We start from the raw sequence: 20,438 nt of genomic DNA, 5'->3' as shown, positions 1-20,438 counted from the left end.
ATTAGATTAGATTCCCTACAGTGCGGAAACAGGCCCTTCGGCCCAACAAGTTCACAACGACCCTCTGAAGAGTAACCCACCCAGATCCATTCCCCTACTAATGCACCTATTACTATGGGCAATTTAGCATGGCCAATTCACCTGACCTGCAAATTCACCTGACCTGCACACCTTTGGACTGTGGGAGGAAACCGGAACACCCAGAGGAAACCCACGTGGCTGAAATTGAACCCGGGTCCCTGGCGCTGTGAGGCAGCAGTGCTAACCACTGAGCCACCGTGCCATCGTGGTCAATAGATTCTTAGTTGCAATTTGTAGTCATTTATAAAGTTTCACTCTAAGCATCCTATTAAAAGTAATACAATTTAATATTTCTATGTTCTCTCACTCTCCAAGGCTGCAGAGGGGCACAATTGACTTTCAGCCTTAGATCAACTACAGCAAAAAAAAAGAGGGAGGGGGGAAAAATGTGAAGGTTTGAAAACTGCAGCACCAAACTGTGGGTTGAATAGTCTGTTAACACAAGGCTGGGATCAGTTACTGCTTCCATATAGCATCACAGGCCTCTAATGCAATGTTACAATAGCCCAGAATATGTTGCCATCTGCTGAGGAGGTAGACAGTCGGTCAAAAATAAAGTATTTTTAAATTGGTATGTAACCATTTTTATTTTTTAAAAAATCAATTCATATACTTACAATTTCATAAATGTCCCAGTCTTCCTCTTCTGCTAATGTTAACAATGCTACTAGTGGATATCGTGTTCGAGGCAGACTCCCAAAATCTTTTATTGTTAAATATTTAGGTAGCTGAGAGAATTTTTCACTGTCACTCTGTTTCTCAATGCTAGTACAATATGGTAAAGAAATTAATTCTGAAACATATTATCAGTTCTAATTGTAATGTTGCAAGACAAATTCACAATTATTTGAATCTCCGGTTTGTTTTAAAGAAAACAGTTTAGGATGAATTTTCCAATCTGAGCGTGGTTGCCACTCTGTTTGTTTTTAAAAGAAATTTTTAAAGAAAGAGCACTGCATTTCCAACAGAAGATTCCAGTCAGGGATCCTTCAGAAATGCAGAGTTGCATTTTACGTCTGACAGATCCCGCAAAATACAGGAGTCAGGAAACAGTAAACAACGTCCCCTTTCTCACAGTTTGTGCTGTATTCTGAGATTTAAATGTCTAGCTCGCAGACAAACTTTGACAGCTCTTGTGAAAGGGCAAGAAAGGGCATTAGATAGATGTGAGATTAGGGTGCCAATGAAGGAGTGCTTCGGGAAAATTGGGTGGGCAGGAGATGTTAGGGAGTGTTGAATCCTGCAGCATTTGAGCCCCAGGTGGAGATTACTGGGGTTTGGATGTTGGTCAGAGTTCAGGGAGATGTAGTTGGGGATCAGTTTAATAATTACTTAGGTTTTTAATAGTTTATATTTCAGGAATATGGGGACAGAGTAGGCCATTCAGGCTATCAAACCTGCTCTGCTATTTAATGTAATCAAATACTTCAATGCCCACATACCCACACTAACTCTTTATGCCACTGATAAAGATTTTTTAAAAAATCAACCTGTACTCTACAAATATTCAAAGACTGAGCTTCCATAGCCCTGGTGTACAGAATCCTAAAGATCTACCACCCTTTGAGCGAAAAGAACACTCTCCTTGTCTTGGTCCTGAATGATATACCCCATAAAAATGTCCACCAACTCCTCCTCCTTCTCCTCCTCCTCCTCCCCTCCCAGGAAATAATCCTGCCTGCATTAGCACTGTCCATTCCTTGAAATAGTTCGTAGATTTCAATTAGATCATTTCCCATTCTTTAAAACTCTGGAGAGCATAGGCCCAATTTACCCAATCCCCTTCATAGGCCAGCCACATCATCTCAGGACAAAGTCTGGTCAACCTTTATTGCATTCCCTCTGTGGCAACATTTTTGCTGCGGTAAGGAGACCGAAACTACACACAATACTCCGGGCAAAGTCGAAGTTAACTTCAACTGAAGCAAGACTTCATAACTCCTGTATTCTCTCCCGATCTGTGACCTGTGTCAGCTCCATAGCTCCCAACGATATGTGCACTTATATAATTCTGACCAACTGTACATCCCAAAGTATCCTCTGTTGCCTGGACCTCCAGGTTTGGGTGCTCTTCCAACACCTCTCTGCTTCTCTACCCGATCTTCTTTCTTTAGGACACTCCTCAAAACCTACTTCTTTGATCAAACTTCAGGTAACCAGAAACTAATATCTGAATGTGGCTCCGTGTCACTCTTGATTAAATGATGCTTGTGACATTTCACTACCCTGAAGGTGCCTCACAAGTTAATTGCTATTTTTGTATGCCATTTGAAATGAGTTAACATTATTAACAACTTTGATAGGTATACAAGACTCAGATTTGTTCAGAAATTTAAAAAAAGGATACAGAAATGTCTCTTGATAGAGATATTGTCTATCTATAGCTTCTTCCAGTTTCTGTGGCACCTTGATTCTGAAGCTGTAAATATGTTTTTGTAATCCTTCATGAAGTTTATGAACATTACATCCCCAGTAGACTGTCAGAAAGCATTTCTCTATGCAATGAGATTTGAGATTTACTCCACCTGCAAAGATAATGCAGAAACGGTTTCAGACGTAGCAAATTATATCCAAAGTATTCTCAGCACAGACAAACTTGTTGAGAAGTACATTAGAAATGTAGTTACTGACAAATTATGTTCTTCATCAAAACTTATAAAGTTAGCACCGTCCAGAAAGCTCATTTGATTTTGTAAAAGACGCAGTGAACATTGTGATAATGGAAAGAGAAACAAGGTGAAAATAACTTCCTATATTTCTTGAGCATATTCTTACACCATTATCTCCTGTGCATTGCAGTCAGTCAATATACTCACATTGGCCACAAGGTACTGCATTCTCAACTTGTTTTCATATAAAACAAACAATGTTGAAAATACAACACTATATCTTGATACAGCAGAAATAGATTTACATACAACAGGAACAAGGAGGTGGTGACAGTTCTCAATGAGATTGAAGGAAGTGAGGCAGGTATTCATGTTACAGAATAAGGGAAATTTAAAAGAAAAAGCCAGAAACTGGCTGTGACTGTGTTGGGCACAGAGACTGTGACTGAAGATTTTTATCTCCTTATCCAACCCAAGAAAAGCCTCTCACATCAAAACAAAGATAGACATCACAAAAGTTCTGAAGTCTTAAAGTTATGTTGCGCCATGTAAATTGGTGCTTATGTTGTAATGATTTACTGTCTAAGAATTACATTGTTTAGAGTCAGAGATTTACAGCACAGAAACAGACCCTTCAGTCCAACCCATCCATGCCGACCAGATATCCTGACCTAACCTAGTATCATTTGCCAGCACTTGGCCCATATCCCTCTAAACCCTTCCTATTCATATACCCATCCATAGGTTAAGAAAATAGTAGGATTTGGAAATTAAATAAATTTACAGCAAAGTTTTGCAAGTGAGAACTGGTAGCAATAAAAAGCTGGTTAGTTCAACAAAGTAATATTAAAATAGTCAACACAGGGAGAGATTTTTTACAGTAATTATTCTTTAAAAATTCATACAACTCCAAAAATTAAGTGATTAAAAATTGTATAATTCTGGTTAAACTGTGAGTCTAGCCCTTCACTGTTAGACTTATTGTAAGTATAGAGTATCGTTTCAAACAAGGGCCATGCCCTGGTTAGTTGTAAAAATGAGATTTAATGCTGGTATGGTCATATTTACTCATCTAATGCACAATAATAATTTTATAAAATGAACATGTTCCTTGCCAAACTTTTGAAAAGACAGTACTACTTTTAGAAATGCAAAAATTCCACAATTGAAAAGTAATCTGACCAAATAACAAATAAGCAATGTACAAGCAATTTATCTACACCTTCTGAAAATAGACAGCAAACACACAAGAACTTTTAATTGCATGTTAACCTCTTTGATGAACCTGCATTTTCAGCGTTTTCTCTCTTTTCCACAGAAGATGTGAGATAAAACTCCCAAGCCAGCTTTTCGGCAAGAATCACAAGAAGTCAATGGCAATTTGTTCCAATTACTTTCTCACACTTCATAAGCAACACAACCAAGGCTTGGAACTCAGTAAAGTGTTGACCCTGCAATATCTCTCGCTTGTACTCCAGAACACATACTTTCTCCAGCCTTCCCTCATGCTTTTGGCTCCTCTTAGAGTCATAGAGGTGTACAGCATGGAAACAGACCCCTCGGTCCAACCCATCCATGCCGACCAGATATCCCAACCCAATCTAGTCCCACCTGCCAGCACCTAGCCCATATCCCTCCAAACCCTTCCTATTCATATACCCATCCAAATGCCTCTTAAACGTTGCAATTGTACCAGCCTCTACCACACCATCTGGTAGCTCATTCCATACACGTATCACCCTCTGCGTGAAATGGTTGCGCCTTAGGTCTCTTTTATATCTTTCCCCTCTCACCCTAAACCTATGCCCTCTAGCTCTGGACTCCCCAACCCCAGGGAAAAGACGTTGTCTATTTATCCTATCCATGCCCCTCATAATTTTGTAAACCTCTATAAGGTCACCCCTCGCCTCCGATGCTCCAGGGAAAACAGCCCCAGCCTGTTCAGCCTCTTCCTGTAGCTCAGATCCTCCAACCCTGGCAACATCCTTGTAAATCTTTTCTGAACCCTTTCAAATTTCTTTGAAGGTGTTGAGTCATGAAAACATACACTTCTCTTTGTACCAGATGGCCATCCATCGCAATATAAAATCTAGTAACCATTTTTCAAATGTTAATCAGAAGTGTTGGCATACAATTAAATCTATGGGGTATCATCAATAATCCTAATGTGGTCCTCACCAGACATTTCTCAAATTTCCATGCTAACTATAACCCAGTAAGAGCAGATATAGCTATCTTATCAAAGTTTTAAAGATAATCTTGCACAAATATTGAAGCCTTTTCATTGCCTTTTAAGTCATGAATGAATTGTTAACTCATCATTTCTCAACAGTTGCGGAGAAATGGTATAGTCTTAAATAACATGCCTAGATTTCTATTTATTACACATGTTGTGTTCAAGATGCAATGAAAATTTTGTGCATTATATTAAGGAGGAGATTGAATTTGATGTAAGATAATGAACAGTTAAATTAAAATCACAACTGACACAGTCATTTCTTATAGACATTTAAACCTTAATAGCATTAGATAGAAGTGAAGTCTCTGTGAATGTGCCAAACATCTCCAACAGGCCAGATGGAGGGCAATCACGAACAATGGAAGGAGAATATGAAATCCTGAGCATCCCACCCACCCGCCCACTTCAGTAAAGACTACTGGTCATATCTGCAGCAGGGTGTGGACATCCAGTATTGGGCTATTTAGTCACCTCACATCCACAACACCAAAGTGGAAGAAAGTCATCCTTAATCCCAAGGGTCTGCCTAAGAAGAACTAAAGTGCAATATATGCATCTAATTATATATCTCACAAAATTCGATAATTCTTTGCCAGTGCAGCCATATAAACTAAGAATATAATTGTTCAATTAGCAAAACAACAGATACTGAATTGATACAATTTCATTCTGGTGATAGATTAGAATAAAATAAATAGTCATAGGAGCAGGAGAGCAACACATTTTATATTTAATAAAATTTATATTCTAGCATTTTATATTCCAGCAACACATTTTCAGCTCTGATCTCCAGCAGCTGCAGTCCTCACTTTCTCTCTCCTGCTCCTTGGATGCTGCCTGACCTGCTGTGCTTTTCCAGCAACACATTTTCAGCTCTGATCTGCAGTCCTCACTTTCTCCTAAATAGTCATAGGGTCAATGGTCCAACTCGTCCATAGTTTTTTATGCTCACCAAGATGTAAGGAAGAATTTCAATGTCAACAGTTAGACTTGTGGTTATTTTTCTTATGTAGGATTCCAACAATGCACTTAATCCAGAAGTAGAAGAGGGTTTTCAATTACTGACACAGCACATCTATTTGTTTCCATTCCCAGAGTTAAAGTTGCAGTTAGTGCTGAATGCAATTTTGTTTTGTTGTGTGGCTTCCATTGTAGTAGATATTTTGAAAACTTTCCAGACTCATTTCACTGCAAGCAGAGTTGGTCAGAGGACATTAAAGTCAAAATAAAAAGAGAAAAGATAGCCCACTGACGAGCTTAATTTTGGAATTAAATTCCATCCATAAGTCATCTGCTTTGGTTTTGAACAGGATACAAATTTACGTACCTCGGTTTTAAAGCTAAAAGTTTACTTCGAAGGAACTTGTTTGATGTTCTCCTCTTCTGCTTAAGATCTTATTCTCCAGGCAATAACTTTAGTAATGGTTGGAACTGAAGACAGCTCCTTTGGTCTGCCTAACATTTACCAACAGAAAAGTTCATCCGGGATTGTGTCAGAATAGCAGCCTGACAGCAGTGGGAGCAGAAAGATTGACAGCAGTGATGGTGACTAGAGTTGGAAATCATCACCACACAGTGAAATTCACAACTAATCTTGGAGGAACCTGTTTGGGACAGGTCACAGCACAGAAACAGATAAGTGAATATTATAAGTGGCCTTACAGTCAGTCTGCAGTAGTGAGTAGAGTGGGTTCTTTCTTGATTATATGTTTTATTGAGATACGTCTCTTGATTAAACTTAGAATATAAGCCATAAGTATTAATTTAACCTGGAGCAGTGTTTTGTCGAGGAATAAGATAATGCTATTTTCTGGGTCTGTAGATTGAAAGAAGCAAAAACGGCCCTTAGTAGAGTGATATGCTCTTCTTGTCAGATGTGGGAGTTTAGGGAGAGTTTATGGGTTACTGAGGATTACATCTGCAATAAATGCCGTTGGTTGCGAATCCTATCAGATCGAATGGATAGTTGGAGAGACAGTTACAGGCAATGAGGAATTTACAAGAGCAAGGGGATGTGATGGATGGCCATTATAGGAAGGGGGAAAAGTCGCAGATTCGGTCACAAAATGGGTTAAACTCCAGGAAAGGTAAGAGAGGTAGGTAGTTCATGCAGGGTCTTCTGTGGCTATCCCCATTTCAAAGTACGCCGTTTTGGAAAATGTCGGGGGGGGGGGGGGGGCGGATTCGCAGGGGAACGTAGCATGAACAGCCAAGTTTCTAGTATTGAGACTGGCTCTAATGCAACAAGGGGTACATTGAGTTCCAAGAAATCGATTGTGTTAGGGGATTCTCTAGTCAGGGCACAGATAGACGTTTTGGTGGCCAGCAATGGTAAAGCAGAATGGTGTGTTGCTTCCCTGGTGCCAGGATCAAGGATGTCTCAGGGAGGGTGCAGAATGTTCTCAAGGGGGAGAGGGACCAGCAAGAGGTCATTGTACACATTGGAACCAATGACATAGGAAGGGAAAAGATTGATTTTGAAGGGAGACTACACAGAGTTGGGCAGGAATTTAAAAAGGAGGTCCTCAAGGGTAGTAATATCAGGATTATTCCCAGTGCTATGAGCTAGTGAGGGCAGGAAGAGGGCAAATGAATGCATGGCTGAGGAGCTGGTGTATGGGAGAAGGATTTACGTTTTTGGATCATTGGAATCTCTTTTGGGGTAGAAGTGACCTGTACAAGAAGGACGGATTGCACCTAAATTGGAAGGGGACTAATATGCTGGCAGGGAACTTTGCTAGAGCTGCTCAGGAGGATTTAAACTAGTAAGGTGGGACCCAACAAGCTAGTGAGGAAAGAGATCAATCTGAGACTGGTACAATTGCGAACAGAAGTGAGTCAAACAATCAGGGCAGGCAGGGACAAAGCAGGGAACAAGGTAGGATTGATAAATTAACTGCATTTATTTCAATGCAAGAGGTCTAACAGGGAAGGCAGATGAACTCGGGGCATGGGTAGGAACATGGGATTGGGGATACCACAGTAATTATACTAATTACAGAAACATGGCTCAGGGATGGACAGGACTGGCAGCTTAATGTTCCAGGATACAAATGCTATAGGAAGGATAGAAAGGGAGGCAAGAGAGGAGGGGGAGTGGCATTTTTTATAAGGGACAGCATTACAGCTATACTGAGGAAGGATATTCCCGGAAATAAATCCAGGCAAGTTATTTAGGTGGAACTGAGAAATAAGAAAGGGATGATCACCTTATTGGGATTGTATTATAGATCCCCTAATAGTCAGAGGGAAATTGAGAAACAAACTTGTCCGAAGATCTCAGCTAATGTAAGAATAATAGGGTAGTTATGGTAAGGGATTTTAACTTTCCAAACACCGACTGGGACTGCCATAGTGTTAAGGGTTTAGATGGAGAGGAATTTGTACAAGAAAATTTTCTGATTCAGTATGTGGATGTATCTACTAGAGAAGGTGCAAAACTTGACCTACTCTTGGGAAATAAGGCAGGACAGGTGACTGAGGTGTCAGTGGGGGAGCACTTTGGGGCCAGCGACCGTAATTCTATTCGTTTTAAAATAGTGATGGAAAAGGATAGACCAGATCTAAAAGTTGAAGTTCTAAATTTGAGAAAGGCCAACTTTGATGGTATTAAGCAATAACTTTCAACACCTGATTGGGGACACAAGTTTGCAGGTAAAGGGACGGCTGGAAAATGGGAAGCCTTCAGAAATGAGATAACGAGAACCCAGAGAAAGTATATTCCTGTCAGGGTGAAAGGAAAGGCTGGTAGATATGGGGAATGCTGGATGACTAAAGGAATTGAGGGTTTGGTTAAGAAAAAGGAGGAAGCATATGTCATGTATAGACAGGATAGATCGAGTGAATCCTTAGAAGAGTATAAAGGCAGTAGGAGCATACTTAAGAGGGAAATCAGGAGGGCAAAAATAGGACATGAGATGGCTTTGACAAATAGGGTTAAGGAGAATCCAAAGGGTTTTCACAAATAATTTAAGAACAAAAGGGTAACTAGGGAGAGAATAGGGCCCCTCAAAGATCAGCAAGGCGGCCTTTGTGTGGAGCCGCAGGAGATGGGGGAAGATACTAAACGAGTATTTTGCATCCGTGTTTACTGTGGAGAAGGACATGGAATATATAGAATGCGGGGAAATACATGGTGATATCTTGTAAAATGGCCACATTACAGAGGAGGAAGAGCTGGATGTCTTGAAATGGGAAAAGGTGGATAAATCCCCAGGACCTGATCAGGTGTACCCTAGAACTCTGTGGGAAGCGCGAGAAGTGATGGCTGGGCTGCTTGCTGAGATATTTGGATCAAGTTGATTGGAGGCAGATGTTCGCAGGTAAAGGGATGGCTGGAAAATGGGAAGCCTTCAGAAATGAGATAACAAAAGTCCAGAGAAAGTATATTCCTGTCAGGGTGAAAGGGAAGGCTGATAACTATAGGGAATGCTGGATGACTAAAGGAATTGAGGGTTTGGTTAAGAAAAAGCATTCTGGTTACATACAGATAATAACAGCAGAGCAAGGCTAAAAAACACATTCCATTCTGGTTACATACAGATTAGAAGATTCACACGGGGAGGTGTGTAATAAGATTCACACGGGACTAAGCAACACCTCCATTCCGGTTAGATTCACACATGTATTGGGACATAATTTTTAACCGTTTCACCACATTCCACTGCTTGGCCCAATACATGTGTTACATTATGATTCACACATGTATTGGGACATAATTTTTAACCGTTTCACCACATTCCACTGCTTGGCCCAATACATGTGTTACATTATGATTCACACATGTATTGGGACATAATTTTTAACCGTTTCACCACATTCCACTGCTTGGCCCAATACATGTGTTACATTATGATTCACACATGTATTGGGACATAATTTTTAACCGTTTCACCACATTCCACTGCTTGGCCCAATACATGTGTTACATTATGCTTGATTCAGTTCAATTCGTTTCAGTTAATTTCAGTTCAGTCAATTCAGTGTAGTTCAATTCAGCTCAGTTCAGGTCTGTTCAGTTCAATTCAATTGTGTTCAATTCAGTTCCGTCCATTTCAATTCAATTTAGCTCAGTTCCATTTTGTTCCGTTCAATTTGATTCACTTCAGTTCCACTCAGTTCAGTTCAGTTCAATCCCATTCAATTCTGTTAACTCCGCTTCAGCTTTTTGGACATGCCCACATCCTCCGCTGTACCCCAGGCAAGGGGTTCTTCGGCAGGACTGGGATCCTCTCAAGGGTGGACAGCAGCGACCCTGGGGTTCCTCCGGTCGCCCCCCACCATTTCTCAAACAAACTGCCACGTACATGCCCACATCCATGCCATCCCGGGACGGTCGGGACCTCCACAGTTTGTTCTTCTGGTTTCTTAGTCTTTTTCCAAAACATTGTTCTGTATCAAAATCTCTCCTCAATTGCGATTGACCCTGCTCGCAGCGCCAAATGTTTTAGAAAATTCTCAAGGTCAGGTTCGTAGGAGAGTAGTCTGACACAGAACAAATGACCAAGAGGCGAGTCTGCTAGAATATGGGTATTTTATTCCCCGCAGCGTCGCCACAACCTGGTCTCATACTTACAACGGGTCTGGCTTATACTCACTCTACATGTTACCGGAACTGGGAGCCGTCAGTTCTCGTAGAGCGGTTGCCAACAACCCACGCTCGGCGGTTAAACGTAACCCCGGGGCAGACTCACCGAACTGGAGACTTTTCCAGCTTTTTATTCTTTTCCAGATATAAACATTCATGTGAACAGCAGAGCAAGGCTAAAAAACACATTCCATTCTGGTTACATACAGATAAGAAGATTCACACGGGGAGGTGTGTAATAAGATTCACACGGGACTTAGCAACACCTCCATTCCGGTTAGATTCACACATGTATTGGGACATAATTTTAACCCTTTCACCACATTCCACTGCTTGGCCCAATACATGTGTTACATTATGATTCACACATGTATTGGGACATAATTTTTAACCGTTTCACCACATTCCACTGCTTGGCCCAATACATGTGTTACATTATGATTCACACATGTATTGGGACATAATTTTTAACCGTTTCACCACATTCCACTGCTTGGCCCAATACATGTGTTACATTATGATTCACACATGTATTGGGACATAATTTTTAACTGTTTCACCACATTCCACTGCTTGGCCCAATACATGTGTTACATTATGATTCACACATGTATTGGGACATAATTTTTAACTGTTTCACCACATTCCACTGCTTGGCCCAATACATGTGTTACATTATGATTCACACATGTATTGGGACATAATTTTTAACTGTTTCACCACATTCCACTGCTTGGCCCAATACATGTGTTACATTATGATTCACACATGTATTGGGACATAATTTTTAACTGTTTCACCACATTCCACTGCTTGGCCCAATACATGTGTTACATTATGATTCACACATGTATTGGGACATAATTTTTAACTGTTTCACCACATTCCACTGCTTGGCCCAATACATGTGTTACATTATGCAATTCGTTTCAGTTAATTTCAGTTCAGTCAATTCAGTGTAGTTCAATTCAGCTCAGTTCAGGTCTGTTCAGTTCAATTCAATTGTGTTCAATTCAGTTCCGTCCATTTCAATTCAATTTAGCTCAGTTCCATTTTGTTCCGTTCAATTTGATTCACTTCAGTTCCACTCAGTTCAGTTCAGTTCAATCCCATTCAATTCTGTTAACTCCGCTTCAGTTTTTTGGACATGCCCACATCCTCCGCTGTACCCCAGGCAAGGGGTTCTTCGGCAGGACTGGGATCCTTTCTCAAACAAACTGCCACGTACATGCCCACATCCATGCCATCCCGGGACGGTCGGGACCTCCACAGTTTGTTCTTCTGGTTTCTTAGTCTTTTTCCAAAACATTGTTCTGTATCAAAATCTCTCCTCAATTGCGATTGATCCTGCTCGACTACGCCAAATGTTTTTAAAAATTCTCAAGGTCAGGTTCGTAGGAGAGTAGTCTGACACAGAACAAATGACCAAGAGGCGAGTCTGCTAGAATATGGGCATTTTATTCCCCGCAGCGTCGCCAGAACGGGTCTGGCTTATACTCACTCTACATGTTCCCGGAACTGGGAGCCGTCAGTTCTCGTAGAGCGGTTGCCAACAACCCACGCTCGGCGGTTAAACGTAACCCCGGAGCAGACTCTCCGAACTGGAGACTTTTCCAGCTGATATACTCTTTTCCAGATATAAACATTCATGTGAACAGCAGAGCAAGGCTAAAAAACACATTCCATTCTGGTTACATACAGATAAGAAGATTCACACGGGGAGGTGTGTAATAAGATTCACACGGGACTAAGCAACACCTCCATTCCGGTTAGATTCACACATGTATTGGGACATAATTTTTAACCGTTTCACCACAAATTGCAACATTAAGAGACATTTGGATGGGTATATGAATAGGAAGGATTTGGAGGGATATGGACCGGGTGCTGGCAGGTGGGACTAGATTGGGTTGGGATATCTGGTCGGCATGGACAGGTTGGACCGAAGGGTCTGTTTCCATGCTGTACATCTCTATGACTCTATCTATAGTCACAGGTGAGGTGTCGGAAGACTGGAAGTTGGCTAATGTGATGCCACTGTTTAAGAAAGGTGGTAAGTACAAGCAAGGGAACTATAGACCAGTGAGCCTGACGTCGGTGGTGGGCATGTTGTTGGAGGGAATCCTGAGGGACAGGATGTACATGTATTTGGATAAATGAGAGATGCTGCATTTTGGGAAAGCAAATCTTAGCAGGACTTTTACGCTTAATGGTAATGTTCTAGGGAGTGTTGCTGAACAAAGAGACCTTGCAGTGCAAATTCATAGCTCCTTGTGAGTGGAGTTGCAGATAGATAGGATAGTGAAGACGGCATTTGGTATGCTTTCCTTTATTGGTCAGAGTATCGAGTACAGGAGTTGGGAGGTCATGCTGCGGCTGTACAGGACATTGGCTAGGTCACTTTTGGAATACTGTGTGCAATTCTGATCGCCTTCCTATTGGAAGGACGTTGTGAAACTTGAAAAGGGTTCAGAAAACATTTACAAGGATGTTATCAGGGTTAGAGAATTGAGCTATAGGGAGAGTTTGAATAGGCTAGGTCTGTTTTCCCTGGAGCGTCAGAGGCTGAGGGGGCACCTTCTGGAGGTTTATAAAATCATGACGGGCATTGATGGGGTGGGGAAAAAACTAGAGGACATAGTTTTACGGTGAGGGGAAGATATAAAAGAGACCTAAGGGGCAACTTTGTCACACAGCGGGTGGTACATGTATGGAATGAGCTGCCAGAGAAAGTGGTGGAGGCTAGTACAATTGCAACATTTAAAAGGCATCTGGATTGGTATATGAATAGGAAGTACTTGGATGGATATGGGCCAGGTGCTGGCATGTGGGACTAGATTAAGTTGGGATATCTGGTCGAAGGGTCTGTTCCGTGCTGTACATCTCTATGACTCTGTGTAGAATGTGACACCTTGTCATGAGACATTGCTGTAGAGTGACAACATGCATGAGTAATAGGAAACTCCCAAGGATAGATTTTTGGAGGGCTCTAAAGGCAACAGTGCAGGACCAGAAAGATTTGGAGGTGCCAGTATTGGACTGAGGTGTACAAAGTTAAAAATTCACACAATGCCAGGTTATAGTCCAACAGGTTTATTTGGAAGCACTGGCTTTCGGAGTGCTGCTCCTTCATCAGGTGGTTGTTGAGTATAAGATCGTAAGACACAGAATTTACAGCAAAAGTTTACAGTGTGATGTAACTGAAATTATATTAACAAACAGTCCAGATGTTTTTCAAGTCTTTTATCTTTTGGAATGACCATGTTGGTGTCATTTCTTTCATATGTAAATCCCAGAACTTTTTTTAAAGTTACATTCTCAAGTGAACTTTAACAATTGGTGCCATGTCAGCCCAGATAATGTATTGAAGGTATAAGGCTGTCTGTGTCCCAATGTTCAGACTGATTCTAATCTAAAAAACGGATCTACAGAATCTTACATGGATTCATGCAGTTTTTGAGCAAAATAAAATGTAATTCTGCAAGTACAAATTCACCTCACAAACTTGTGATGGGAGGGGGGGGAAAATGAGTGCCTGTGAGAGTGTGTACGTGTATGCGTCTGAGTGTAAAAGGGTATAAGTCCGTGAGAGTTTCTTGTGTGGGTGAGTACGTGTGAGCGTATGAGAGAAAGCTTGAGTATGAGAGAAGTTATGTGCGTGTGTGTGTGAGAACGAGAGCGCAGAGTGCAATGGGGTCACCTGTAGTGTGACATGGACCCAAGGTCCTGGTTAAGGCCATCCCCATGGCTACCAAACTCAGCGATCAGCCTCTACTCGGCCACTTTGTGATCCAACGCAACAATGCAAAGGGACATTGCAGGCATCTTTCTGACTATGATTGGATTAGTGACAATAGAATTACACAAAGACATTTCCAATCTCTAACAACAGAGAAGATCTGATTGAGCAGTATGTTGTGATCAACCTAGTCAAAGGCTGCAGAGAAATCAAAATGAATGAGGAGGGTACTCTCTGAAGGTCTCATCCATGAATACAATAAGTGTACAATAAAAATAAATAAGTTCAACATATAGATTCTTCAAACTGAATGAAAATGTCGATTAAAAGCGTGAAATATAAAGAAAATAATTCGAAATCTAGTAAGGTAGGAGCAATTTGAAAAGTATACATGAATTTACGAAAGTTGGTGAGAAGTGTTATGAAAGCAGCAAAGACTTCAGATTAAGGAAGCTAAGAACATTACACATGCTCCAGAAAAACTCTTCCAATATCACAAAGAAATGAGAGAAGTTAGAAAGTGAAAATATACAAAGGTAAAAATAAAAGCAAAGTAAGTTAAATATTAAATTGATATTATCTGATGTATCACTAAATAAGGTATATTAGACGTATCAAAGGCTGAAAAAAATTGTGTTGTCCAAATAGTACATGAACCCTTAGATGCCAAAGGAGGCAAGGACAAAATGTTTATGCATTGGCCATCATTATAGAGAACTGCTGAGCACTGAGATTCAACAGACAACCATTTTCATACTTAAAAGGACAATGAACCTAATTCACGTTTACAAGCCCAAAATCGACTTTCAAGTGATGACTTGATAACAAAAATCATGCTGAGTAGGGAGCCTCAAATTAGTTAAATTTTATTGCAGTTGCACTACAATTTGAGGACTGTGTAAGGTCATGCCTAAAATTTATCCTACAGTAAGAAATTGCTATAATGTCATATTTCGTGGTGAACCATGTTAACTAGTTTTGCTACACCTCTGTAGAAATTGGTTTAAATTTACACTGAAAATTGCTAGATCACTGAAGCATTAACGGTACAGCAATATGAATGGTATATCTGAGAATGCATGAACATTTCGACATATAGAGGGATCTGGGCATACAGGTCCACAGATCCCCAAAAGGTGCGAACACAAGTGACTAAGGTGGTCAAGAAGGCATACAGCATGCTGGCCATCATTTGGCGGGGAACTGAATGTAAAAGTTAGCAAGTTATGTTACAGCTGTACAAAACTTTAGATAGGCAACATTTAGAATATTATGTGCAGTTCTGGTCACCACACTAATAGAAGGACATGGATGCTTTGCAGAGTGTGCAGATGAGGTTTACTAGGATGTTGCCTAGTCTAAAGGGTTCTAGTCACGAGGAGAGGTTGGATTAACTCGGATTGTTTTCATTGGAAAATGAAGGCTGAGGAGACAACCTGATAGAAGTCTACAAAATGAGATGCATAGGTAGGATGGATATTCAGAGGTTTATTTTTCCCAGGGTGGAAAGGTAAACTTCAAGAAGATACAGGCTCAAGGTGAGAGGGGGAAAATTTAAGGGAGAAGTGTGGAAAGATTTTCACACAGATAGTGGTGGATGCCTGTAACACACTGCCAGCGGAGGTGGTGATAGCAGGCACATCAGCAATGTTTTAAGACCTATCTTGAAAGGCACATGAACAAGAGGTGTGTGGAGGGGTAGAAACTGCACATGGGCAATAAGTAGTGGGTCTAAATAAGGATTAGAATTGGTTCAGGCTTGGTGGGCCGAAGCACCTGTTCCTGTGCTACATTGTATCATATTGTGTCAAACAGTTGATCTCCTTGACCAATGAAAAATGAATGCAGAAAGTAAAATATCGAACAAAAATGGTGATTTGGAGACAAATTAGACATAACAGAAATAAAGAGTATGCAAGAAAGACAGCAGGTTGAAAGACACATTGGCAAAAACAGAAAAAGGAGGTAGAAAGGAGAAATATAAATCAAATAGAACAAACACAAGAGGTCATTGTAGCCCAGTTATGGTTGGGATTTGACGTATTGGTTTATCAGTAGTCAATGATTGAATGGTAGAGTAGGAATGAAAAATGCCCAAACAATTTTTACCCATGAAATACAGGACCAATAGATTCAGATATCTCTCATGATTAAGACACACACAGGAATTACTTTAAATACGAGTGCAGGAATTGAGGCAAACTGCTCGATCAAGGTCCATCTAGTTCACCTTTGAAATAATTTATTAACCAGCGATGACAAGTTTTAAGTCAATCATTTGAATGAAGGTTCTTAAAAAAGCAGCACACACTAATAAACTTCCACCAAAATAAACCTGTCAAAAAAAAACTTGGTGACTGCATAACAACTCCTAACAACTGTATTCAATGATAATGTGATTGTTAGTTCACAACATACCCAGATATGAGGCGAAGATAATTCCAGTGGAGATTTTCAGAAACAACAGGTTCAAAGTCAATTATTTTCTCTTGTATTACAATTATCATGCTACGCTACTGAATATTTGTTACAAACTACCAAAATGTGTCATGATCCAAGGCAATAGTAATTCTAGACAAGTCAGATTCCAGAGTGAAACCTGGTTTTTATTTTAGTTTTTACTTTTACTTTAGTTCTACTGTTACAATTTGTTGCTCTTAACAGTCAGCCATTGAACATACTCACAAGATGCTGCCAATGTACTTTTAACAAAAGAACAAAGTTTATTAGGAGAAAGTGAGGACTGCAGATGCTGGAGATCAGAGCTGAAAATGTGTTGCTGGAAAAGCGCAGCAGGTCAGGCAGCATGCAAGGAGCAGGAGAATCGACGTTTCGGGCATGAGCCTGAGGAAGGGCTCATGCCCGAAACGCCGATTCTCCTGCTCCTTGGATGCTGCCTAACCTGCTGCGCTTTTCCAGCAACACATTTTTAACAAAGTTTATTACACAAGAACCCTGTTTACACTATACAAACATTTCAAATTTATTAATAAATATCATAAACAAAGGTTAAAACTTTTTACTCCCAACAATTATCTTCCAGTTACTCAAACCTGTGAAGTCACCCTGCTTCCATTTCGAGTTTCCTTGTTCAATGGGCAAGCTGCAGCTGAGACTTTTAAACAAACAGCTAACATAACATCATTTATTTATTATTATGGGTTCCTTAAGCTCCCCTTCCGCAGCCTTCTACCTCAGACTTTAAACCACTCAGGACTTAACTTATTCTATGACTATTGGGAGACTACCAAATGAGCATTTCTGCTAATTGAGGCCCATATTCTCTGAAAATCAGAACTCATGCCATACCTCTTCACTACAAACTACTGAATATTTTATGAACCAATAAAACATTCCAAAAACTTCACCCACACTAAGTTTGAAATCAGGGTGTCATGATATCAACATGCTGTTGCAAACCTGTCAACTGCACATTGCCCTAAATAGTTCTGGACTAGTCTGAAGGTAAACAATAACAGTGATGGGGGAGGAGCGGGGAGGTCAGATGGAGAGAGAGATCTTAAGACTTTAGCTGACCAAATTACTATTTTCGAACGAAATCCAAACTGCCGTAAACTACTTTCTGGCAGAAACAGAGTTGGGAAACAACATGTAAAAAGTAGATTCATTGGTAGGCGTTCCAATAACAGAGATTAACAGTTGGACACAATAGATGAGATGAAAACAAAAAAAAATGCTGGAAATAACAGCATCCGTGGAGAGACAGCAAGCTAACGTTTCGAGTTTAGATGACTCTTCATCAGACCTGACATAGTAGATGGGATGTTTCTTTTTTTAAACAGCTTTAAGAATGAGAAGTGCATGCCTGAGTATCATCCGCTGCTCACTCACAATCACTCAAAGTGGGTATTAACAGTGGCTCTGGTTAGTTAAGGGCCAATATTTGAACCCTCTGAACCATGTTTCTTGCAGTTACACACAGAGGAACCATTTAAAATAACAAAGTAATTACCGATAACTGATGCAGCACCGGGGTTCAAAACTTCCAACGCGAACGGGTTTTTCACCTGCACCATACGTTTTCTCTGCACCCTGGTCCCGGACTCGGTCTCCTCCGAATTCCGGATTATTACAGGAATATCCCAAACAAACCTGTTTTGGGGAATAAAGTGAACGTCTTCATCGTTATCAAGACTCCAGATCCGGCAACATTTTTATTTGCGGGGCACCTTATCTGCGACACTTACCATCCCAAGATGACGGCAGTGGTTACAAAGAAGCAGAGGAAGATGAGGGTTATGTAGAAGAGCGGTGAATATTCATACAACATCACCAGGAAGACCGCAGCCATCAGCCTCCCAACAACCACCCGCCCCAAACACCCCGGCTCCCGACGGCAAGCACAAAGCGACACTAACAACCAAACGCGTTTCACTCCGCTCCGCCCAGCGCGACGGCGGCAACTGCATTTCAAACCCCGAGGACCCCAGGGACTAGGCCTCGAGTCCAACCGAAATGGTTCCCTGGTCTCTTGGTCGGGCTGTGGGGTCAAAGCGTACTCGAGCCAGGATCACAGAACAGGGGCAACCCAGGCGCAGGGTTGCAGCTTTCAATTCATTAATATGCAAATCCAAGGACTTCTTTCAAGTCACATTCCCGAGATAACTTAAGGTTTTGTTTTTAGAAAGGTGACAAAGAAATAAATTTCGAAGGAGATTTCAGTTATCAGTAAGATTAATAGGTTTGTTATGGTTGGGGATTTTAAATTTCCAAACATAAACTGGGACTGCCATAGTGCTAAAGGATTTAGATGGAGAGGAATTTGTTAAGTGTGTGCAAGAAAATTTTCTGATTCAGTATGTGGATGGACCTACTAGAGAAGCTATAAAAGTTTACCTACTCTGGTGAAATAAGGCAGGGCAGGTGACTTAAGTTATTTCGAGAATGTGACTTAAAACAAATTATTGGATTTACATGTTAATGAATTGAATCCTGCAATTCATTCTAAAAGATTAAAGACTTAACAGCATTCTAGGTGTGTTCAATATATCACATCAGTTGTACGATACTATGATCTTTTGCTATAAATTCTGTGCCCTATGATCCTGCTCCACCAGCTACCTGATGAAGGAGGAGCGCTCTGAAAGCTTGTACTTCCAAATAAACCTTGTTGTGTGATTTTTAACTTTGTGCACATTCTCTGCAAATCTAACATTACGTTCTTCACTCAGCACTTTGTATGACATAATCTGCCTGTACTGCACATAAAAAAAGTTCCACTGTCCCTACACACAAGACAATAATAAATCACATCAATTCAAATCAAAAATCAACCCTTCCATCAATGTGTACGATTTCCTTCCATCTATTCAGTCGAGAGACACCTCAGGATTTTCAATACCTCAATTCAATCTCTTCTTAAACTTCCCCCCAAGTCCAGTTTCTCCGATCTACCATGTAATTTAATTCTCTGGTCCTGAAACTATTCAGATTTTTTTTTCTGCACCCCTTCCAAAACCATCACAACTTTCTTAAAATGCAGTGCCAGAATTGAACGTAATATTCCAGATGTGGCCAAACATGTGTTTGTAAAAAGTTCATCTTAATTCACTTGCTTTTGTACTCTGTGCAGCAATTTTTACAAGTAGCAAATATAAGTCCTCCGTTCAACAAGGAAAATAGGCAAGAAACCACAGACGAGCTAGGTCAACATCTATTGTGGGGAAGAATTTGATTTAATCATTAAAGAAGATATATCAGTGTCCTTAGAAACAACTGAAAGTGATTGGAAAGAGCTAGTATTTTATCATGTTTTTCCAATTTATTAGGGTTTTTGAAGTAGCAACACATCGTGGATAAAGGAGAGCCCATAGGCATAAAGTTCTTGGATTTCTAGGAGACATTTTGTGAGAAACAAAAGCTCACTTACTTCAATAATTTCAGTCCGAGACCAAAAATCTGAAACAGTGTCGTTTATTTGTACACTTGCAAGTGGGTGCAATGTCTAATGCCAGGTAAGGCAATGTCAAATACACATCAAATCCAACAAACTCTCGAAATTTATACAGTTTGAATCCCCATATTTTTTCTTATTTCATTGTTTGCCCCCTCCTCCGCTTACGTCACTCATTTCCTTAAGACTGATCCCACAACTTCTGTTTATCCGGCCTTGTCCGTGACAAATGCCTATCTCTGGCCCCCATAAGGTTGTTTGACGTCATC

At 40.6% G+C, this 20,438-nt stretch overlaps 1 protein-coding gene across 1 annotated transcript in view; it reads right to left on the bottom strand.

The window, feature by feature from the left end:
- Window positions 1–18,875, bottom strand: part of cgrrf1 (cell growth regulator with ring finger domain 1) — a 33,080-nt gene extending 14,205 nt beyond the window's left edge. The window contains exons 1-4 of the mRNA XM_043697688.1: window positions 18,464–18,875; window positions 18,229–18,368; window positions 2,429–2,606; window positions 699–846 (exon numbers count right to left, since the gene is read on the bottom strand). Coding sequence (XP_043553623.1) covers window positions 699–846; window positions 2,429–2,606; window positions 18,229–18,368; window positions 18,464–18,567 — 570 coding nt within the window. The 5' untranslated portion in view covers window positions 18,568–18,875. The remainder of the gene's footprint in view (window positions 1–698; window positions 847–2,428; window positions 2,607–18,228; window positions 18,369–18,463) is intronic.
- Window positions 18,876–20,438: the final 1,563 nt, after the last annotated feature.

Source organism: Chiloscyllium plagiosum, chromosome 10, assembly GCF_004010195.1.
Source record: "Chiloscyllium plagiosum isolate BGI_BamShark_2017 chromosome 10, ASM401019v2, whole genome shotgun sequence".
Taxonomy (NCBI): domain Eukaryota; kingdom Metazoa; phylum Chordata; class Chondrichthyes; order Orectolobiformes; family Hemiscylliidae; genus Chiloscyllium; species Chiloscyllium plagiosum.
This window is presented reverse-complemented; position numbering and strand designations above follow the sequence as displayed.